The 24752-nt window shown below is 42.4% G+C and overlaps 1 protein-coding gene across 1 annotated transcript in view; it reads left to right on the top strand.

Annotated features, from left to right (window-relative positions):
* The first annotated feature begins 3969 nt into the window (after nt 1-3969).
* Nucleotides 3970-24752, top strand: part of LOC122551043 (claudin-10-like) — a 72166-nt gene continuing 51383 nt past the window's right edge. Inside the window, exon 1 of the mRNA XM_043692686.2 lies at nt 3970-4189. Coding sequence (XP_043548621.2) covers nt 3970-4189 — 220 coding nt within the window. The remainder of the gene's footprint in view (nt 4190-24752) is intronic.

The raw sequence follows: 24752 nt of genomic DNA, 5'->3' as shown, positions 1-24752 counted from the left end.
TCCATGCCACCTATTTTAATGCCATCTGCAAAGTTACTAATCATGCCTTGTACATTCTCATCCGAATCATTGACATAGATAAAAATCAGCAATGGGCCCAGCACTGACTCCTGACACACGCCGCTAGTCACAGACCTCCAGTCCGAGAAGTATCCTTCTACTTTACCCTTTGTTTCCTACATCAAGCCAATTGTGTATCCAACTTGCTAGATCCTCTTGGATTCCTTGTGATGTAACCTTCCAGAGTAGCTTACCATTTGGAACCTTATCAGAGGCCATACTGAAATCAATATAGACTATGTCTATCGCCTTGCTCTCATCAACCTTCCTGGTCATTTTATCAAAGAACTCTAACAAATTTGTGAGGCATCTTGCCCCACTCACAAAGCCACGCTGACTACTCCTAATCAAACCCTATCTTTCCAAATGCATGTATATCTTATGCCCTGAGTTCATCAGACTTACATGTCAGCACCATTGCATTGAAATAGATGCAATTTGATCCAACAGGTATTCCTTGTTCCATGTCGTGTTTCAGCCTGACCTGTTTCTTCACTTTGCTATTTCTGATTACTGTATCTCCTTCTGGCCTCACACCTGCCTCCTTGCTGTTGAGGATCCCATCCCCCTCACAATCTATCTGGCATGCCAGGCAGGTCTCAAGTCTTCACATTTCTCTTTTTCTCGCTAACCCTTTTTGAAGTTTAGTAAAATAATCCAATTCTCTGAATGTTTCAAAAAACATATTATCTACCATTTCTCTCTGACTTTTCTCAACATTTTAGTGTTCATGCCATTAGAACTTCATTCTTTCTGAGCTTTACATATCAGCAACTTTTCTGTACTGTATCCATGTTTAAAATTATCCAGTCCAATTGCTCTTAACCTCCTTTTAGAACTTTCATTCAAAGTCTATAAAAAGCAACCAAATATCTCAGCATTTCATATCTAATCCATTCTTTGATCTTCCATAAGATAAGTTTTTCCATCTCTATCAGTCCTATCTTTTCTTTAGCTTAAAAGTAGAGTCTTGAGTCATAGAGCTGTCTAGCATTGAAACAGATATTCCAAATTATTCTAGTCCCATTTGCCAACATTTGGTCCATATCCCTCTAAGTTGCAAAGTGTGGTGCTGGAAAAGCACAGCAGGTCAGGCAGCATCCAATGAGCAGGTGAATTGAGATTTTGAGTATAAGCCCTTCATCAGGGCTCCATATCCCTATAAACTGTCCTATTCATGTACCCTTCCAGATACATTTTAAATGCTGTATTTGTTCCAGCTTCCACCACTGCCTCCAGCAGCTCATTCTAACACATACCACCCTGTACGTGAAAAAAGTTATCTTCTAGGTTCCTTTTAAATCTTTTCGCTCTCAACTTGAACTGTGCCCTCTAGTTTTGGACTCCTGGACCCTGGGGAAAAGATCCAGAAAAAATATTTTAAAACATAGTAAAATTATGATTTTTTTTTGTTCTGATGCCATCAAAGCTACATTTGTGATTTGTATTTCACCCTTATTTTAGTGTTATATACTTATGATTTCAGCTGATGGCAACACTGGGATGAATCAGATCCCAGAATGATCCCATTTTGAAAAATGGTCTCTAGACTTGAACTTTGTTTCTCACTGCACAGGAGCTGCCAGAGCTTCTGAGGCATAAAATTAGTGTTGAATGATCCCAAAAGCAGTGGCTGCCTGTGCAATCAAGGTGCCATCGTCAGAACAGAGCCCCAAATTAACTGCAGTCAGGTTGGTGATCTGGCAAGACGTTAAAGTAAATCAAAGAATTTTAGATCCTGGAAGTCAGAAATGAAAATCGAAATTTCTGGAAAAACTCAGCAGGTCTCGCAGAATCAGTGAGGAGAAAGAAGAGTGATCCTTCAGAAGAAGATCAAAGGCTAGGAATCCTGCAGCTAGTAACTCACCTCCTTTCAATTTGTGGACAAAACTGAAGACATAACTTTCCTTTTCACAATATTTAGAGTCATAGAGACATACAGCACAGTAACAGACTCGTTGGTCCAACTCGTCCATGCCAACCAGATATGCTAAATAAATTTTGTCCAATTTGTCAGCATTTGGCCCATATCCCTCTCAACCCTTCCTATTCATATACCCATCCAGATGACTTTTAAATGCTGTAATTGTACCAGCCTCCATCACTTCCTCTGGCAGCTCATTCCATACATGCACCACCCTCTGTGTGAAAACATTGTTCCTTAGGTCTTTTTAAAATCTTTCTACTTTCCCCTTAAAACTATGCCCTCTAGTTCTGGACTCCCCCACCCCAGGGAAAAGACCTTGTCTACTTATCCTATCCATGCCCCTCATGATTTTATAAATGTCTATTAAGTCAGCCCTCAGCCTCAGACACTCCAGGGAAAACAGCTCAAGTCTATCCACCCTCTCCCTATACCTCAAACTCTCCAATCCTAGCAACATCCTTGCAAATCTTTTCGGAACCCTTTCAAGTTTCACAACATCCTTCCTACTATAGGGAGGTCAGAAATGCACACAGTATTCCAGTAGTGGCCTAACCAATGTACTGTACAGCCACAACAAGACCGCCCAACTCCTATACTCAATGCACTGACTAATAAAGGCAAGCATACCAAACACCTTCTTCGCTATCCTACCTATCTATGATTCCACTTTCAAGGAACTATGAGCCTGCACTGAATAACTCTTTGTTCAGCAACACTTCCCAGGACCTTACTATTAAGTGTATAAGTTCTGTCTTGATTTGCCTTTCCAAAATGCTGCACCTCACACTTATATAAATTAAACTTAATCTCTGATAGCAAAATTAAGAAGACAACTTATTATTTGAATGGTGATAGATTGGGCAAGGGAGAGGTGCAATGAGACCTGGGTCTCCTCATACAACACTCACTGAAAGTAAACAAGGCAGGTGCAGCAAGTAGTAAAGGAGGCAGATGGGATTAGTTTTAACAGCAAGAAGATCCAAGTACAAGAAAGATTCTTGCTGCAATTTTACAGGGCCTTGGTGAGATCACATCTGGAGTATTGTGTGCAGCTTTGGTCTTCTTATCTAAGGAAGGATTTTCTAGATGTGGAGGCACACCAGACTGTTTCGTGGGATGGCAGGGTGTATGAAGAGAGACTAGATTGGTTAGGACTATAATCACTGGAGTTCAGAAGAATGAGGGGGGGTTATCATAGAAACCTATAAAATCCTAACAAACGTGGCCAAGGTAAACATAGGAACGATGTTTCTGATGACCAGAGAGTTTAGAACTAAGTGTCCCTGACTAAGGTATGAGATCCCTTTCATTCTACTAAACTCCAGTGAAAATAACCTTCACGGATCCATTGCACTCCCCTAACAGGCTGTTCATGCTTCTCAATCTTCTCAACTCCAATGGAAACAGACCCAACTTGTTCAAATTATTTATATATATATATATATATATATATATAAGAAAAACCGCTGCTGCTCTGCACACTCAATCCGCTGAAGTGGAAGATTTTTGCAACCTGTTTTAGGTGAACAGGATTTAAATTCACTTTCGCCCTCAACGTTAATGTGATTGTTGAACAGAGAAAATTGACTATCTACCGCTACATCTTCAGTAAATGCAACTTCTATTCGATATTTAGTGTGCGTGATCAACTCTGTTAGACTGATATGGTTTCTTCAGATATAAAACTCACAGATGTGGAAGAGCATTGGCGGATATTTCAGAGTGGTGGCCAGAATATAATCCTCCTGTGACGCAAGGGAACCAGCCTCAGCACAAGTTTCTGCAAAAGTTCCTTTTCTGTTTAGTACCTGAGAAATTGCGGGTGTGGTGCACCTTCCCCCGAGAGAGAACAATTTAGACCAGATTCTGTTTTTTTTTATTTGCAAACCTGAATAGAACGCGAATAAATAAATCGCTGATTTAGAATCACACTGTCTCCAATCACAACCAACTGGATTCACTACTGACAGGAGTTCCTGAGGATGGCGAGTATGACACTGGAAATCGCTGCCTTCATATTATCCGTATCTGGCTTTATTTTGGTGTCATCAACTTTGCCCACAGACTATTGGAAGGTCTCCTCCATCGACGGTACAGTTATCACCACGGCCACTTTCTGGGCCAATCTTTGGAAAACTTGTGTGACAGATTCCACTGGGGTCTCCAACTGCAAAGACTTCCCTTCCATGCTGGCCCTCGATGGTTGGTGATTTTAAAAGTAATCAGTCTGATGAACCCTTTCTCTCTCCCGGTGTTAGCTCTCTACCTGCTGCAGGTGCGCTGTGTCGGGAATATTCCTGTCTGATTTTATATTTTCATTCAGCTCCTCTCTTGTCTGCGAGCAATGGATTCGCTGAATAGAATTACTTGTCACGTCTCAGGATCATAGAATCCCTACAGCAAGGAAAGAGGCCGTTCGACCCATCGAGTCAGTACCGATTTAAGACCATCCCACGCATCGCACCTCTCCTAACTACTCCAGTAACCCCACATGACTAATCTCTTTAGCCTGCACATCCCTGCACACTATGGGACAATTTAGCATGGCTAATCTACCTAAGCTGCACACCTTTGGACTTAGTTTTTGGCATTTGGAAAGGAAGAGATTTTAGGCAGCATTAATTTGCTTGTCTAATTGAATGACCTTAAAAAAAGTAAATGGTACAATGGTAAGTTTGTAAGAATTTGAATTCAAAAACAAAAAAAGTGAATAGTGAATTGTGAGGGTGATGCTGAGCGATTTCAGAGGGACAGTGGCTAGTTAGTCAAATGGGCAGACACCTGGCAATGCAGAATTTCAATGCAGGGAAATGTGAGATAATTCATTTTGGTGAAAGAAACACAAGAGACCATACAGTCTCAGTGGTACAACTATGAGTGAAGTACAGGAGCAGAGGGACCATGGCATTCACATACGTGATTCTCTGAAAGTGGCCAGGCAAGTTGAAACATTTGTTACGAAGACTTATGGGATCCTTGGATTTGTAAGTAGAGTCTTGGAGTATAAATGAAAGAAAATGTTGTTGCATCTCCAGAAATCATTGGTCAGATTACATTTAGAATATTGTGTTCAGTTCTGGGCACTTTATTTAAGGAAGGATGCTAAAGCTCTGGAGAGAGTTCAAAGGAAATTTATTAGAATACCAGGAATGAACGATTTTGTATTCAAGAAAAGATTAGAGAGGCTTATTATTAGAGGCTTATTCTCCTTGGAGCAGGGTTGATTTAGGAGATGTGTCAGCAACTAGGGTTACAATTTCAAGATTGTCAGCAAGAGAGCTCATGAGGAGAAATTTCTTTATCCAGAGAGTTGTTAGGAATTGGAATGCACTACCTGGAGAATGCAGTACCTTGAAAAGACAGCTGGATATATATTTGAAAGAGATGAAATTAGAGGGCTATAGAGATAGGACTGGAGAGTGGGACTAGCTGGGCAGCTCTTTCGGACGCCGCTCCCAATACAATGGCTCAAATGGCCTCCTTCTGTACTGTAAAATTTTATGATTCTAAAAAGATCAAATTCGATTTATGGACTGTTTTGATATTAACATCCTAAAGCGTGATGTTGATGAACCTGTCGTACATGTGCAGGAATAAGCAGATTGCAATCTCACCAATCGCTTCAGTATTTACCCCTGCTTGTGTAAATTTCTGTGTTACTGGGGGAGACTCTTGGCACTAACAGTTCATGTGCTTCTCCTTCTAAACAAATCATTACTTTTCTTGTACCTTCGTTCCACCCGGTGTTCTATTTTTCTGATCTTTCCATTCATTTATTTCTCTTAGTTTTCCAGCATAAAGCTTTCACCCTTCTTCTGCTCTGTCAATTATTCTCAGAACTCCTTTTTTTAAGTTTCCAGGCAATTTTAGTTGGAATATTAGCATTTCCACTTTCAGCATATTTCACAATCCTACGTGTATTTAAAAGAGCTTTTTCATGCAATTTTCCTGTCCAACCTCTTTGTTCGACCATTGGAAAGTAGCCAAAATTAAAGTCCCCAAACACTTAGCTCATTCATGGGCTGAGAAAATTTGAAACAAAAACTAAAGCAAAAACTGTTGAGAGTTGGTCTGACACCCCCTCTCACCAGAGGTACCTCTCTTCTGGACTTAGATCTGTAGTTTTCTAAAATGTCATCACATTAATGCAAGTCTGCATCACTGTGAGATCCTTATCATTCAATTCACTAAGCTCTATTCACCTGCTCACTCCCATGGACTGGAAACCTTTATGTTTGGCTGAAAGTACCTTGTTAGTGTTATCCTACCTACTTGTTTAATTCCATTACTCTTGTGTCAGTTTAAAAGAAAGAGATCCCAAGAGTCATGAGATTTTCCTGTCAGTCTAGCTCCTTGTCCAAACATGAGTTATCTTAGTAAAACAGACTAAGCTTTGTTGTTGCAAAGCAAACAGTTTCTAAATGGGCAACTACATTGTTCCAGTTTGCCCATTGAAATAGTGGGAGGGCAATAACACCACCATCTGCTGGGTATATCAATGCTATAGTAATCAATACATTTGTTGCTGTTATAATATCTCAGTAATGGTCAGATTTTAACTAACCCCATCCAGATCCATTCATCATCCCCGAGATCCAAGACTGAAAATACTAGCTGACTGAATTTTTATGTTTTTTTAAAAACTGTTTTGAAACCAACAGCAAATTGAGGCAAGGTCATTTTGCTGTGGTAAAATGATGAGATGGAAGATTGCCTTTCCATGATGTGGCCAGTGAAATAACAAAGATATCCCTAAGATCCGGCTAAACATTGAGAGTAAATTTGTCTTTAGATTATACTCTACTGGAATTGGCAGAGCGAATTGAGTTATCTTGCATTTTTACTTATGTATAATGCAAGTTTGTTTTAGAAAATATTTGGTTATACAACTACTCCAGGGAAATGCGGATAGAAACTTTCACGGTCGCTCAGAATATGTTGATCTTGAGAGGTGGAGGTCACTGGCTAGTTCAACATTTATTACAGCCAGAAGTGGTTGGGCCTAGGATATTGCCCTCAGGCACTCCTCCAGAGATGTTCTGGAGCTCAGATGACTGATCTCAAACAACTACATTCCTTTATGCCAGGTATGGCTCCAACCAGAGGAAGGTTTTCACTTGATTCCAGTTTTGCATTGCCTCCTTGATATCACAATCAATCAAATGCAGCCTTAATGTCAAGACCAGTCACTCTGATCTCACCTCTGGAATTCAGTTCTTTTGTCCATGATAGACCTAAGTCAGAAGCTGAGTGACCCTGGTGCAACCCAAACTGAGTGTCTGAGCTGTTACCCCTTTGTACGTACGACTTGAAAGTGCTGTTGACAACTCTTCCATCGGTTTATTAATGATTGAGAGTGAACATTTGAACACTCTCACCTGTAAGGTCTCCTGCACCACTCACTATCTTGACTTAGAAATATATTGCCATAACAAATGGAGAAAAACTGCAGAATGTTGCAGCACACAGGCACTTGGGGGAACTTGCACACAAAACACAGAAAACTAGCACTCAAATGCAACAAGTAATCAGGGAAGCTAATGGAATGTTAGCCCTTATTTCAAAGGCATTGGTATATAAGAATAGTGAAGTCTCACTGCAACTGTACAAGTTGCTGATGAAATGACATCTGGAACAGTGTGAGCTGTTTTAGTCCCCTTATTTAAGGAAAGATATTTCTTTGGAGGCAGTTCAGAGAAGGTTCACTTGGATGGAGGGATTGTGATATGAGCTAAGTTTAAACTCTATTTATTGGAGTTTAGAAGAATAAGAGGTGGTCTCTATGAAACTCTAATGTCTAGGGATATGCAGGCTAGGACTCAATGGGCCAAATGATCTTCTTCCACTCTAGAGATTCTATGAAACATAGGATTCTTTAAGGGGCTTGACAGGGTAAACGCTGAGAGGATGTTTTCCCTCATGGGAGAATTTAAGACCAGAGTGCATAGTCTCAGAGTAAAGGGTTCCAAATTTAAGACTGAGATGAAGAATTTATTCTTGCAAGGGATTGTGAATCTTTGAAACTCCTTGCTGCAGAGAGTTTGGGGGCATCATTATGTATATTTCAGACTGAGATAGAGAGATTCTTGATCAATAGGGGAATCTTGGTTATGAGGAAGGAAAAGGAAAGTGGATGTGGGGAATGTCAGTTCAGCCATGATACTATTGAATTGTGTATCAGATTTGAGAGGCCAAATGATTTACTTGTCTTACTAGTCCTCACAGTTCTTATAGTTCCTTTAATATCACAGAGTCAAAAACTCAGAACTCTCTCCCGAAAAAAGTTGTCTATGGCAAAATGGACTGCAGCAATTCAAGAAAGCAATTCACTACTACCCCTTTTTTGCAGGGCAACTGAGATGGGCTATTAATGTTGACCCAGCTGGTGATGCCCACATCCCATAAAAAGAATTTTAAAATATTGAGTGGCAATTGGCCAGGTTGCATTGGTCCTTCTTTTTGTGGACAACACATACCTGTGTAGTTTTCAATTTGATCAGATCGATAAGACCATAAGACCATAAGACATAGGAGTGGAAGTAAGGCCATTCGGCCCATCGAGTCCACTCCGCCATTCAATCATGGCTGATGGGCATTTCAACTCCACTTACCCGCATTCTCATCGTAGCCCTTAATTCCTTGTGACATCAAGAATTTATCAATTTCTGCCTTGAAGACATTTAGCGTCCCAGCCTCCACTGCACTCTGTGGCAATGAATTCCACAGGCCCACCACTCTCTGGCTGAAGAAATGTCTCCGTATTTCTGTTCTGAATTAACCCCTCTAATTCTAAGGCTGTGTCCACGGGTCCAAGTCTCCTCGCCTAATGGAAACAATTTCCTAGTGTCCACCCTTTCCAAGCCATGTATTATCTTGTAAGTTTCTATTAGATCTCCCCTTAATCTTCTAAACTCCAATGAATACAATCCCAGGATCCTCAGCCGTTCCTCGTATGTTAGACCTACCCATTCCAGGGATCATCCGTGTGAATCTCCGCTGGACACGCTCCAGTGCCAGTATGTCCTTCCTGGGGTGTGGGGACCAAAACTGGACACATACTCCAAATGGGGCCTAACCAGAGCTTTATAAAGTCTCAGAAGCACAACAGTGCTTTTATATTCCAACCCCCTTGAGATAATTGACAACATTGCATTCGCTTTCTTAATCACGGACTCAACCTGCATGTTTACCTTTAGAGAATCCTCAACTAGCACTCCCAGATCCCTCTGTCCTTTGGCTTTATGAATTTTCTCACCGTTTAGAAAGTAATCCATGCTTCTATTCTTTTTCCCAAAGTGCAAGACCTCGCATTTGCTCACATTGAATTCCATCAACCATTTCCTGGACCACTCCTCCAAACTGTCTAGATCCTTCTGCAGCCTCCCCACTTCCTCAGTACTACCTGCCTGAACACTTAACTTTGTATCATCGGCAAACTTCACTAGAATGCCCCCAGTCCCTTCATCCAGATCATTAATATATAATGTGAACAGCTGTGGCCCCAACACTGAACCCTGCGGGACACCGCTTGTCACCGGCTGCCATTCCGAAAAAGAACCTTTTATCCCAACTCTCTGCCTCCTGTCAGACAGCCAATCCTCTATCCATACCAGTAGCTCACCTCGAACACCATGGGCCCTCACCTTGCTCAGCAGCCTCCCATGTGGCACCTTATCAAAGGCCTTTTGGAAGTCTAGGTAGACCACATCCATTGGGTTTCCCTGGTCTAACCTACTTGTCACCTCTTCAAAGAACTCCAACAGGTTTGTCAGGCACGACCTCCCCTTACTAAATCCATGTTGACTTGTTCTAATCCGACCCTGCTCTTCCAAGAATTTAGAAACCTCATCCTTAATGATGGATTCTAGAATTTTACCAACAACCGAGGTTAGGCTAATTGGCCTATAATTTTCCATCTTTTGCCTTGATCCTTTCTTGAACAAGGGGGTTACAACAGCGATCTTCCAATCATCTGGGACTTTCCTGGACTCCAGTGACTTTTGAAAGATCTCAACCAATGCCTCCATTATTTGCTCAGCCACCTCCCTCAGAACTCTAGGATGTAACCCATCAGGGCCAGGAGATTTATCAATTTTAAGACCTTTTAGCTTTTCTAGCACTTTCTCTTTTGTAATGACAACCATACTCAACTCAGCCCCCTGACTCTCTTTAATTGTTGGGATATTATTCATGTCTTCCACTGTGAAGACTGATGCAAAGTACTTATTAAGTTCTCCTGCTATTTCCTTATCTCCCATCACTAGGCTTCCAGCATCAGTTTGAAGTGGCCCAATGTCTACTCTTGCCTGTCGTTTGTTTCTTATGTATTGAAAGAAACTTTTACTATCATTTCTAATATTACTGGCTAGCCTACCTTCATAATTGATCCTCTCCTTCCTTATTTCTTTCTTTGTTATCCTCTGTTTGTTTTTGTAGCCTTCCCAATCTTCTGATTTCCCAGTGCTCTTGGCCACTTTATAGGATCTCTCTTTTTCTTTAATACATTTCCTGACTTCCTTTGTCAGCCATGGCTATCTAATTCCTCCCTGGATAATCTTTCTTTTCTTGGGGATGAACCTCTGTACAGTGTCCTCAATTATACCCACAAACTCCTGCCATTTTTGTTCTACTGTCTTCCCCGCTAGGCTCTGCTTCCAGTCTATTTTCATCAGTTCCTCTCTCATGCCCTCATAATTATCTTTATTTAACTGTAACACCATTACATCCGATTTTGCCTTCTCTCTTTCAAACTGCAGACTGAACTCTACCATATTATGATCGCTGCTTCCTAAGTGTTCCCTTACTTTAAGATTTTTTATAAAGTCTGGTTCATTACATAGCACTAGGTCCAGAATAGCCTGCTCCCTTGTGGGCTCCATGACAAGCTGTTCCAAAAAGCCATCCTGTAAGCATTCCATGAATTCCCTTTCTTTGGATCCACTGGCAACATTATTTACCCAGTCCACCTGCATATTGAAGTCTCCCATGATCACAGTGACCTTGCCTTTCTGACATGCCTTCTCTATTTCCCGGTACATGTTGTGCCTCTGGTCCTGACCACTGTTAGGAGGTCTGTACATAACTCCCACTCTGGTTTTTTTGCCTTTGTGGTTCCTCAATTCCACCCACACAGACTCCACACCATCCGACGCTATGTCATTCAGCACCATAGATTTAATTTAGTTCTTAACTAACAAGGCAACCCCGCCCCCTCTGCCCACCTCCCTGTCTTTTCGATAAGTTGAAAACCCTTGGATGTTTAACTGCCAGTCCTGACCTCCTGTAACCACGTCTCTGTGATGCCTACCACATCATAATCATTCATGATGATCTGTGCCATTAGTTCGTCTGCTTTGTTATGAATGCTACGAGCATTCAGGTAAAGTGCCTTAATGTTAACTTTCTTATCATTAGAGATATTGGAAGTCATAAGATGTCCTAAGTTATCCTTCCTTTTTACTGCATTCCCAGTCTGTCTCAAGTTTAAATCTGCCTGCACATATGCTATCCTGCCGCTTATCTTTCCATTTAACTCCATACTCCCTGTCGCTTTCACTTTCCCTTCTCCCCAACTCAGAAGTTTAAAGTCCTACTGACCACCCTATTTATCCTCTTCGCTAGAACATTGATACCTGATCGGTTCAGGTGGATACCGTCCCAACGGTACAGATCCCCCCGGTTCCAAAACTGATGCCAATGTCCCATGAAGTGGAATCCCTCTTTCCCACACCAATCCCTTAGCCACGTGTTTACTTCCCTAATTTTCTTATCCCTATACCAATTGGCACGTGGCTCGGGCAGTAATCCGGAGATTATGACCCTTGAGGACCTGTACTTCAATTTCCTTCCTAGTGCTCGATAATCCCCAAACAGGTCCTCCACCCTAGCTTTGCCTATGTTGTTCGTCCCAACGTGGACCACAACAACTGGAACCTCCCCCTCCCGCGCCAATATCCTTTCAAGCCAGTCAGAGATGTCCCGAACCCTGGCACCGGGTAGGCAACACACCATGCGAGACTCCCGATCCGGCTTGCAAAGGATACTATCTGTCCCCCTAATTATAGAATCCCCTATAACAACTACTTGTCTTTTTGCTCCCCCCTCTTGAATGGCCTTCTGCACCTTGGTGCCGTGGTCAGCTGGCTCATCCTGTCCAGAGCCCTTTTCCTCGTCTGAACAGGGAGCAAGAATCTCATACCTGTTGGACAAGATACCAATGTTGTAGTTCTACTGGAACAGCTTGGCTAGGGATGCAGGAAGTTCTGGAGCACAAGTCTTCAGTTCTATTGCAGGAATGCTGTAAGGACTAATATTCTTGCAGTGTTCAATGACTTTAACCATTCCTTACTATTAATTAAAGTGAATCAATTTCGCTAAAGATGGCATCTATGATGCTGGTAACCTCAGGAGAAGACCAAAATTGATCATCCACTAAGGACATTTGGCTGAAGGTTTTCACAATTGCTTGTCTTGTCATTTGTACAGTTGTTCTGGGCTCCTACATTATTGAGGATCTTTCCCCTGTTAATCACATAATTACCTGCTAACATTCAAAACCAGATGTGGCAGGATTGCAGATCTGTTATTTATGAGATCACTTAGCTCCATCCATGAGGGAAGTTGAGTCTTATAAACTTGATTGAGATTTTTGAAGAAGCAACCAAGAAGATTGATGAGGGCAGAGTGGTAGACATTGTTTACTTGGGCTTAAGTAAAACCTTTGACAAGCTTCTGCATGGAAGACAAATAGTAAAGTTACATCACATAGGATTCAAGGTGAGTTTGCCAACTGGTACAAATTTCACTTAACGGAAGGAAACAGAGAGATGATGGAGTATTGTTTTTCAGACCGAAGGCCTGTGACCAGTGCTGTTCCATAGGGATTGTTTCTGGTCTACTTTTATTTGTTATTTACATAAATGATTTAGATGAGAACTTAAAAGGCATGGTTAGTAAGTTTGTGGATGAAGCCAAAATTGGCGATATAGTGTACAGTGAAGAAGGTTATTAATGATTACAAAGAAATCTTGATCACTCTGTTCAATGGGCTAAAGAGTGTCAGATGGAGTTTAATTTGGACAAATACAAGGTATTGCATTGTGGTGAAACAAACAAGGGCAGGGCTTGTACAATTAAATGAAGGGCCTTGGGTAGTGTTGTAGAGCAGAGAGACCGTAGGGGTTCAGGTACGTAATTATTTGAAGTTTGCATCACCTATAGATAGGATGGTTAAGAAGGAGTTTACCTCGCTTGCCTTCATTGAATATAGAAATTGGGATGTAATGTTGAGATTGCTGGTGAGGCCTTTTCCAGAGTACTGTGACCAGTCCTGTTTAAGAAGGCTATTATTAAGGTGGAGAGGGTTCTATCCTGGTGGCGGTTGGAGGGGCGGGACTCATGGGCGGAGGTCTTCTTCAAAGACCGCAATTTTCCCCCCAGACGTGGTCAACGATGCCCTCCACCGCATCTCCTCCACTTCCCGCTCCTCCGCCCCTCCAACCGCCACCAGGACAGAACCCCACTGGTCCTCACCTACCACCCCACCAACCTCCATGTACAGCGTATCATCCGCCATCATTTCTGCCACCTCCAAACGGACCCCACCACCAGGGATATATTTCCCTCCCCTCCCCTATCAGCGTTCCAAAAAGACCACTCCCGCCGTGACTCCCTCGTCAGGTCCACACCCCCCACCAACCCAACCTCCACTCCCGGCACCTTCCCCTGCAACCGCAAGAAATGCAAAACCTGCGCCCACACGTCCCCCCTTACTTCCCTCCAAGGCCCCAAGGAATACTTCCATATCCGCCACAATTTCACCTGCACCTCCACACACATCATTTATTGCATCCGCTGCACCCGATGTGGCCTCCTCTATATTGGGGAGACAGGCCGCCTACTTGCGGAACGTTTCAGAGAACACCTCTGGGACACCCGGACCAACCAACCCAACCACCCTGTGGCTCAACACTTCAACCCCCCTCTCCCACTCCACCAAGGACATGCAGGTCCTTGGACTCCTCCATCGCCAGACCATAGCAACACAACGGTTGGAGGAAGAGCGCCTCATCTTCTGCCTAGGAACCCTCCAACCACAAGGGATGAACTCAGATTTCTCCAGTTTCCTCATTTCCCCTCCCCCCACCTTGTCTCAGTCCCAACCCTCAAACTCAGCACCGCCTTCCTAACCTGCAATCTTCTTCCTGACCTCTCCGCCCCCACCCCACTCCGGCCTATCACCCTCACCTTGACTTCCTTCCACCTATCGCATTTCCAACGCCCCTCCCCCAAGTCCCTCCTCCCTACCTTTTATCTTAGCCTGCTGGACACACTTTCCTCATTCCTAAAGAAGGGCTTATGCCCAAAACGTTGATTCTCCTGTTCCTTGGATGCTGCCTGACCTGCTGCACTTTTCCAGCGACACATTTTCAGTTCCTCATTTTTAAGCATCACTGATCCTGCTCCTGACATGCCCTCCTGCATTCTTTATTGAACCAGAGTTGACCCCCTGGCTAGACGGTAATGATAGAGTGGAGGTATGCCAAGCAATGAGGTTACAGATTGTGTTGGAGTATGATTGCCAGTGATAGCCTCATGGATTTCCAGTCTTGAGTTGTTAGATCTGTTTGAAGTCTATCCCATTTAACAATTTAATAGCACCTAAAGAGGATATTCTCAATCCACAAAGACTGTACAGTGGTAACTCTTAATGGAATTAACATAGACAGATGTATCTGTGGCAAGCAGATTAGTGACAATGAGGTCAAGTGTGCTTTTCACTCTCGTTGGTTCCCTCACCACCTGCTGCAGACCCAGTCTAGCAGCAATATCCTTTATGACTCAACCAAATTGGTCAGTAGTGGTGATGCCAAGCCAGTGTTGATGGTGAGTCCTATGCACAGATTAGAAGAGGTGTGCAACATGGAGAGTATTGATTTATCAGCTTGTGGAGGGGTGGACTGTGGTAGTCAGCAAGAGGTTTCCTTGCCCATGTCTGATCTGATGCCATGAGGGCTCATGGGTACCTAGTGTCAATGTTGGGGATTCCCAAGATTCCTTCATAACTGTGTACCACTATGCTGCCTCATCTGCTGGGTCTCTCAGCCAGTGGGACAGTTGAGGCATGACAGACGGTTGGGCCAGCTTCCTACTATATTTTATATAACTGAAATAATTAATGTCATACATAGGTCAGACCAGGTAAGGATGGCAGATATAATCCTTAAAGGCTGTTAGTGAACCAGATGGATTTTTAGCACAATTGTTACTGTGACTGGCTTTTGAATTTTAAATATATTAACTGAATTTAAGTTCCATCAGCTATAGTGGTGTCTTCAGAGAGGCAGAAGGCAGGAATTAGTAGTGTAATGACATTACCACTGTACCATGGTATGAGATGGTAAATTTTCCAGTTAAGAAAATATGCTTACTAACTTTTGACTTATATCCAGATATTGGTGAAAACTCATTAAACTATCAATATTCCAAATAACTGTTCCAAAATAAGTCAAAAGCAAATTAGTATCTGTGACAATAAGGTATTGACATCACTGTTTAAAGGAAGCAGCTTTGCCACTTTACACCGCAAGGTTGGGTAGCAGTATAGTTCAGAAAGAAGCTCAGGGTACAAATTAATTTTACAACAATATTTCATAGATACTAATTTCATGATATTTAGCGCTAAACAGGATATTTCGAAAGATGATTGAATGATAGCAACCTGTCTGTGTATATATATATACACTAGACAGCTGCATTCGATACCTCGACTTGATCCATTAATTGATTATATATCATAGAGTATCCAATCAAATATATTTCTTGATATAGTTAGTAGATTAAAAATGTGACAGTACCGTTTAGTTGCAAATTTAAGTATTTAACTTATAGCTAGTTAAGGCTGGATGACCAATCTGACTGACCTGATTAAAGCTAGTTTGTGATTTGATGAAAGACAGATGTATTCTCGTCTGATTGAAGTCCTTTATTTTATGTTTATATTATTTTCAGGTTATCCAGTTTATTCTTATTTGTGTAAATATTATCATAAGCTTTATCATAAATTAAAATTCCTGAGAGCTGCAGGATATTTTTATTTCCTAGTTGAAATAGTTAAGATGTGAATTAGCTACAAATGCTGACAATAAATCTAATCTAATATAATCTGCTTTAGTTGTTTATGTTTCTTTAATAAGAAAAGCTTTGTAGCTCAATGATCAGCAAATTGAAAAATATTGAACAGCACAAGTAATCCCTCAGGATTCAATGTCTGCTGTCCTTTTATCAGAAAACATTTGTCACTCTATCACTGATAGTATAAAATCCATTTTGTGTGTGAGCTTCAGAACATATTCAATTCATGTGAATTTGGATAAGAAAAGGCATACTGACATTGGAGCCAGTCCACAGAAGATTCACTAGTTGATCCAGGGTATGAAAGCACTCTCTTTTGGGGAGATGTTGAGTAGATTGGGCCTGTATTCACTGGAATGTAGAAGAATCAGAGGTGTCGTTAAGATTGTTAGGATGCTACACAAGGGTAAATATGGAGTTACAAAATCACACAACACTAGGTTATAGTTCAACAGATTTATTTGGAAGCGCTAGCTTTCCGAGCTCTGCTCCTTTATCAGGTGGTTAAGGAGCAGCACTCCGAAAGCTAATGCTTCCAAATAACCTGTTGGATTATAACCTGGTGTTATGTGATTTTTAACTTTGTACATGCCAGTCCAAAACCAGCACCTCCAAATTGTAAATATGGAGACAGTGTTGTAGGAAAATTTAGAATAAGCAGAAATAATCTCAGAATAAGACAGAGATGAGGAGAGTATTTGTTCTGTCAGAGGGTAGTGAATCTGTGGAATTCTTTACAGCAGAGGGCTGTCAAGTTTGGTCATTAAGTCCACTCAAGGCTGAAATAGAGTTTTAATTAGTAATGTAATCAAGGGTTATGAAGAAAAGCCAGGAAAGTGGAGTTGAAGATTATCAGATCAGCCGTCATCTAACTGAATGGTGGAGCAGACTTGAAAAGCTAGGTATCCTATTTCAGCTCAGTGAGTTTTGAATTTTGCAGACTTCATCAAAAAAGATTACTGGATATGGTTTGGAATCTGGTATACATAATCTTTGTCAGATAAAAGTGACAGGAAGTGTAGTCTAAATACTCACACCTAATTTAAGTTCTTTCTCTTTTGACCTCAGTAATGTTCATATAAAATGATATTTAACTGCATTTCCTTCCTTGAACAGCATTTTGAATGCTGCTAATGCTTTCTAACTCATCTAAAAGCAAATTTCAACAATATTTTAACAATGAAAATGTATCTAGTAATTTTCAAACAAATGGCAAAATAAGCCACATTTATGGAAGTTTTTGAAGGATGGATTTATGCAAAACCAGGTTCTACTGATATGTTAGTAACACTGGTCTGTGCACCAAAGTCCTAAAAACCTAGAACGGTTGACAAAGTTAAAAATCACACAACACCAGGTTATAGTCCAACAGGTTTAATTGGAAGCACACTAGCTTTTGCCTGATGAAGGAGCGTCGCTCCGAAAGCTAGTGTGCTTCCAATTAAACCTGTTGGACTATAACCTGGTGTTGTGTGATTTTTAACTTTGTACACCCCAGTCCAACACCGGCATTTTCGAATCATAGAACGGTTGAATTTGAGTAAGGAATTATCCTTTCAAACATCTATCATTCCATTATTATTTGTAATTGGATTTTCATTCATTCATAGAATTGATCTTTGGTAGTATGGAACATGCGTATTGCTGAAAAAGACATCTTACTCTTTTCGGGACAATTAGCAAGAATACCAATTCAAGGGGAAATCCAACATTGCATAGAGCAAAGTGCTGTATGATTAATGAATTCTGATAGGTGGAAGTGTTACCATGAAGAATGAACTCATTAATGCTGAGTGATAGTTAACTCCATCTTTGTAATGGCCATGAGTTCATACCCATGAACAACAATTTTGTGCCATTAATTCATTTACTTTGTTCTACTAATATTTATGTAAAGAGCCATTAATGTTGTCGGTTTCCCATTTTTCCTCTCTTTGACACTATTTGTTTCTGCCACTCTCTCAGACCACTATTCAATTCCTTGGAACTTCACTCACTTTTGCAGCATCTTACCCATTTTCCACTTCCTCACCATTGCACCCAGTACCTTCTCTCATTCTCCCGGTTTCTCCTCCACATCCCCACTGCCTCCCTCAATCTCCAAGCTCCTGCTTCACTCCCCCAGCTCCTCCCCACACCTCAAGTATCTTCGTCACTAACCCAGCTTTTCTCCCACTGCCCCAACATCTTGCAATCTCTCAACACCACAGCCTCCATGTTAGCTTCTACCCTACTGTTCTAGCACCATCTGACAACTTCAGCATCTCCTCGCTCCCCTGACCCTCCCCACTCTTTCAGCCCCTCTCTCTTTCCACAGCACATATTCCTGCTCTAGCCCTTGTCCTCTCTCAGGTTTCTCTCTGTAGAGATTGGAACTAGGAGGACCACATTTATTTTGAGATCCTTGATTGGGGTTGTTAACCTGGTCCAATCAGGAAGCCCTGGCTGACCAATATAAGCAGGGAATTTAAAATCTCCTCAGTTCTGGGGACTGACTCCAAGCTGGTTGGCCACAGCTAGTGTGCTGTGAGGAAGAATTCAGTTCTCTGAGCTGGGAGATATTGCCTTATGCTTTTCTTTTTTGTTTTTGTGTGTTTTTTGGGTTTCTCCTTTTCTGAAAAAAATATATAAATAGAGAATTTAGAATCTCCTCAGTTCTGGGACTGACTCTGAACTGGTTGGCCACAGGCAGTGTACTGTGCGCAAGTAAATAAAGGGAGAGTTGGGTGATGGGTTGCTGGTCTCTGTACAGTTGTTTTAGTGGCAACGGGAGAAAACAGTACAGGCCTGAAGAACATTCACTTGCAACAGTCATCTTGAAGTTGGGCTAACCAGTTCTGGCAACATGTCCTTACTTGAGAAGCTTGACTCATTTGATCCTGCTGTCGAAGACTGAACCCAATATGTGGAAAGAATGCAATAATTTTTCTGGGTAGATGACATTAAGGCAGATGGGAAGCAATGAGTAATCCCTCTGGCTGCTTGTGGATCTGCAGCATTTTTGGTTGTAAGGAGTTTAACTTTCCCAGAGGCACCAGAAACTAAAATCTTCCAAGAGTTGACAGAGTTAGTTAAGGAATGTCCTTTTATATCTGAGACACTATTGATTCCTAGAGAACTGGGGGAATCTGTACTGAGATTTTTGACAAGGTTATGACAGCTGGCAGAGGCAAATGGTTTTGGATTAACCCTGAATGAGATGCTGAGAGACCATTTGGTATGTGGGATTAATTATGTAACCATGCAGAAGCATATACCAGCTGAAGCCTAGCTGGACTTCAAACAAGCAATATAACTGGTTTTTTCATTAGAATATGTAGCAAGTGGAACATGTGAGCTATAGGACATCCCAACAGAAGTGGACTCCCTTACCTGTCTGACTGAGTTGAGGGAATGCAACTTGAGTGTAGGTGACTGCAATGCCTCACACAGGGCATTTCCTGAGCAGAGGAACCATGGGCCAGCCCACAGCAGAACCCCTCAACAAAGCTGAGCCTTGGACAAGTGGCTGCAAATTTTTCAGGATCTGGGTTAGCAAGCCATTTTCGTTGCTGTCAGTATGCAGATTTGGGATAATAAAGGAGTCTAACAAGGCCTGACTCATAGGTCGGTACCCAGGAGAGTGCATGCCCTGAAAAGTCCCCCTACCTGTGGGTTGGAACAATTTAAATTGCTTACAACCAATTGCTTAGAATTCAAATCAGAACCAATAAAATTGATGTTCAGTTAAATTGTCACCCACTTGCCATGGAGGTCGATAGTGGTGCAGCTGCATTGTGGTTACAGAACATATCTTTAACAAGATTCTCTCAGGACTCCAACCCTTAATTTTGTGCAAGACCTCAGGCAAACTGAGAACATACACTGGAGAACCATTGCAGATTGAGGGTACGACTTCGGTTCCTGATGGTAGTGAGAGGCTCGGACCCAGGTCTATTGGGGCAGAATTGGTTGAAAAAGATTCACCTACATTGGCTCAACATCTTTCAATCAAAAATTGGTTGCCTCAGTGAAGTCCTAGTGAAATACCCAGGAGTTCTTTAGGGAGAGCTTGGGACTAGCAAAGAGGCTAAGCCACTTTACATGTTGACCAGGAAGCAATTTTGCGATTTTGCAAGGTCTGCCTGGTGACATTTGCCTTACGTGCAAAATTAGAGGAGGAAATCAGGAAGCTGGAGAGCAAAGGAATTATCAAACCAGTACAGTTTGCAGAATGGGCAGTACTGATCGTACTGATTGTGAAGCCTGGATGGCTCAGTTGGCCTTTGTGGGGATGTTGAGCAAATGGTAAACCACTTCTTGTGGCTGGATAAATACTCAATCCCTTGCATGGAGCACTTTTAAAGCAAAGTTGTCGTGGGGGTCTACCCTTGATAAAACTAGACATGAGCCATACCTACTTGCAACTGCTAGATGGAGAGTGTCAGAAGGATGCCACAATTAATACCCATCCAGGTTTATACCAATATACAAAACTACCAGTTGGGGTATCATCAGCTTGTAGACTTTTCCAGTGGACTATGGAGAACATTTTACAAGGGCTAGCCTAGGATGCCATTTACCTGGATGACATGCTAATAACCAGAAAGATCAGCAGAGCTTGGACATAGTGCTTAAATGTTTCTCCCATACAGACATATGCCATAGAAGAGAAGAATGGCTCATCAGGATCATCCAGGGGCTTCCAAGGCGCTAGTAAGAAGCCATGTTTGATGGCCAGAGTCAGATGCTGACATAGTTGTTATGGAGGGGCAGTATCCAGACTGTCAACAAGGACAAAAATTGCCACCAGTAGCATCTGCATATTCGTGGGAATAGCTGGGTAAACCCTGGACTCGGTTACATGTTGACTATGTTGATCCTTGCTTAGGCTCAATGTTCCTGGTCATTGTGAACACCCATTCTAAGTGGTTGGATGTACATAAATTTTGCTTAGCAAACTCAAGTGAGAAGCCACAAGCATCATTCGTGAAACACGGACACCTGGAAGTATTGGATGCAGACAACGGGACATAATTTACCAGCAGAGAATCTGAGTATTTCCTACAGGCAAATGGCTTTCAATATATCAGGACATTTCCATACCATCCATGGTCCAATAGTATGGCTGAAAGAGCAGTTCAAATGTTGAAGGTAGAATTTAAAAAGCAATGGAGTTGCTGATGAGAGAAGACTCCATACTAGGTTGAAACTGATATTTTCATACCTGTGGGAGGGTGGTTTGCGCCGAGATGGCAGCAGGAACGCTAATGTGGGCACATGCCTCCTCTTAGCGAGAGAGACAACTTAATTTGGAGGACAAAGTTTGGTGCCAGAAATGGATCTGTATGGGTATGAAGCCAGGTGGATGTGAGGTCACGCCCCATGATTGGTGAGGCAACCATGAACAAATGAAGCTCGCAAACAGGGCAGGAGCGAAACATACCTGGTCTGTCAGAATGGCCAGAAACCATAAGTTCTCCCCTTCCATTTAGTGTCAAGTAAACCTCAGAATCCAAGATGGATGCAGCCTCTATACCACTGTTGTCAGAAGAAGAGGAGGAAACTCTCTTGGGATTCTCCAGATAGGAGAGACAGTCCATAGTCAGGTATACGTCATCCATGTCAGAGTCCAAATTAGAGGAGCTGAGCCTGGGGTGAAAACATCACAGGAAAAGCCACAAGAGAAAGACCAGGCCTACATCCCAGACTTAGTAGGGGAGGGATGTAGCGATTGGAACAAGGTGGACTTCATTGACAATGGAATCTTGATTAGGGTTGAAAACCTGGGCCAATCAAGAAGTCCTAGCTGACCAATATAAACAGGGGATTCTGCACTCGGTGTTTCTTCACTGTGTCCTACACCTACACCACACGACATGGGTGCTGGGGAGAAATACGCACTAGTGCTGCTTGGCAGTAGTATGGGGGATTACTTTTAAAAAAAGTAACCAGGAGATTATTAATTGCCTCGCTTGAGGACGAGAAAGAAAAATAATAAAATATATAACGGGGGATTCTGCACTCGATGTTTGTTCACTATGTCCTTCACCTGCACCACGTGCTGGGGAGAAATAAGCACTACATGAGATGGGGTGGGGGGGGGCATGAGATAGCGTTGGTGAATCAAATTAAGGAGAATCCAAAGGGTTTTTATAAATACATTAAGGACAAAGGGGTAACTAGGGAGAGAATAAGGCCCCTCAAAGATCAGCAAGGCGACCTTTTGTGGAGCCACAGAAAATGGCAGAGATACGAAGTGAGTATTTTGCATCAGTATTTAGTGTGGAGAGGGAAGATATAGAATGTAGGGAAATAGATGGCGATATCTTGAAAAATGTCCATATTACAGAGGAGGAAGTGCTGAATGTCTTGAAATGCATAAAAGTGGATAAATCCCCAGGACCTGATCAGGTGTATCCTTGAACTCTGTGGGAAGCTGGAGAAGTGATTGCTGGACCTCCTGCTGAGATATTTGTATCATCGATAGTCACAGGTGAGGTGCCGGAAGACTGGAGGTTGACTAACGTGGTGCCACTGTTTAAGAAAGGTGGTAAGGACAGGCCAGGGAACTATAGACCAGTGAGCCTGACATCGGTGGTGGGCAATTTGTTGGAGGGAATCCTGACGGACAGGATGTACATGTATTTGGAAAGGCAATGACTGCTTAGGGATAGTCAACATGGTTTTGTGCATGGGAAATCAGGTCTCACAAACTTTTTTGAAGAAGTAACAAAGAAGATTGATGAGGGCAGAGTGGTGGACGTGATCTATATGGACTTCAGTAAGGTGTTCGACAAGGTTCCCCATGGTAGACTGGTTAGCAAGGTTAGATCTCACTGAATATAGGGAGAACTAGCCATTTGGATACAGAACTGGCTTGAAGGTAGAAGACGTAGGGTGGTGATGGAGGGTTGTTTTTCAGACTGAAGGCCTGCGACCAGTGGAATGCCACAAGGATCAGTGCTGAGTCCACTACTTTTTGGCATTTATATAAATGGTTTGGATGGGAGCATCAGAGGTAGAGTTAGTAAATTTGCAGATGACACCAAGTGTGTAATGGACAGTGAAGAAGATTACCTCAGATTACAACGGGCTCTTGGTCAGATGGGCCAATGGGCTGAGGAGTGGCAGATTGAGTTTAATTTAGATAAATATGAGGTGCTGCATATTAGGAAAGCAAATCTTAACAGGACTTATATACTTAATGGTAAGGTCCTAGGTAGTGTTGTTGAACAAAGAGATCTTGGAGTGCAGGTTCATAGCTCCTTGAAAGTGGAGTCACAGGTAGATAGGATAGTAAAGTATGCTTTCCTTTATTGGTCAGAGTATTGAGTACAGGAGTTTGGACATCATGTTGCGGCTGTACAGGACACTGGTTAGACCACTGTTGGAATATTGCATGCAATTCTGGTCTCTTCCTATCGGGAAGATGTTATAAAACTTGATAGGGTTCAGAAATGATTCACAAGGATGTTGCCAGGGTTGGAGGATTTGAGCTATAAGGAGAGGCTGAACAGGTTGGGGCTGTTATCCCTGGAGCATTGGAGGCTGAGGGGTGACCTTATAGAGGTTGACAAAATTATGAGGGGCATAGATAGGATAAATAGGCAAAGTCTTTTCCCTGGAGTGGGAGAGTCCAGAACGAGAGCGCATCAGTTTAGGGTGAGAGGGGAAAGATATAAGAGACCTAAGGGGCAACGTTTTCACGCAGAGGGTGGTACGGGTATGGAATGAGCTGCCAGAGGAAATGGTGGAGGCTGGTACAATTGCAACATTTAAAAGGCATTTGGATGGGTATATGAATAGGAAAGGTCTGCAGGGATATGGGCCGGGTGCTGGCAGGTGAGACTAGATTGGGTTGGGATATCTGGTCGGCATGGACGGGTTGGACTGAAGGGTCTGTTTCTATGCTGTACATCTCTATGACTCTATGACTGACGCTAAGCCGGCTGGCCACATACATTGTACTATCACAAGTAATGGGTGACTTGGTGACAGGATACCAGCTTCTGTGCAGTTATTTCCCTCTCCCATTCACTTAACCCCTGCCAGACTCCACCTACCACTCCCCAGCTCCCATAGTACCTTCCCTATTACCCCAGACCCCCTAAATCCCCAGCAACTCACCCAATATTGTCTCCCCCACACCTAAAACTGGTCACCCATTCCAGTAACACCTGTCATACCCACCCATTCTACTCCCCATGCGCTCCACTTCTCTCGACCCTTCCTTACTTTCCCAACCCCTCATCAACAGCCCAGCAACTCCCCAATAAGGTCAAAGTTACTGGAGGTACATTGTAAATAAAATAATGTAGAGGATTTATCTATGAGCCACAAGAGTTTTCACTCCACCAATGTAAATTTATGTTTAACCAATTCCTGGAAAACTGCAGTGATGCTCTAATACTGCACATCCAAGCTCCTTCACCTCATGGGATCTGACTTTACAGGTAACTGCCAGGAAACAAATGATACTCTTTTCAAAGTTGGATGAAGACACCCATGAGATATTCAATCAGTGAAGCCCAAATACAGCCAGTAATCTGACAATCAGACGTGACTCTGTACAAGTTCAAGATGCACATGAAGATCCTAGGCAGATCCTTGAGGCTACCTTCGATACTCGTCTGCATGAGAATAATGGCTG

Source organism: Chiloscyllium plagiosum, unplaced genomic scaffold (assembly GCF_037043375.1).
Source record: "Chiloscyllium plagiosum isolate Xiang-an unplaced genomic scaffold, Cpla_swu_hap1 HiC_scaffold_6, whole genome shotgun sequence".
NCBI classification, from domain to species: domain Eukaryota; kingdom Metazoa; phylum Chordata; class Chondrichthyes; order Orectolobiformes; family Hemiscylliidae; genus Chiloscyllium; species Chiloscyllium plagiosum.
The sequence above is the reverse complement of the archived record's forward strand: the minus strand, read 5'-3'. Positions and strand labels throughout refer to the sequence as shown.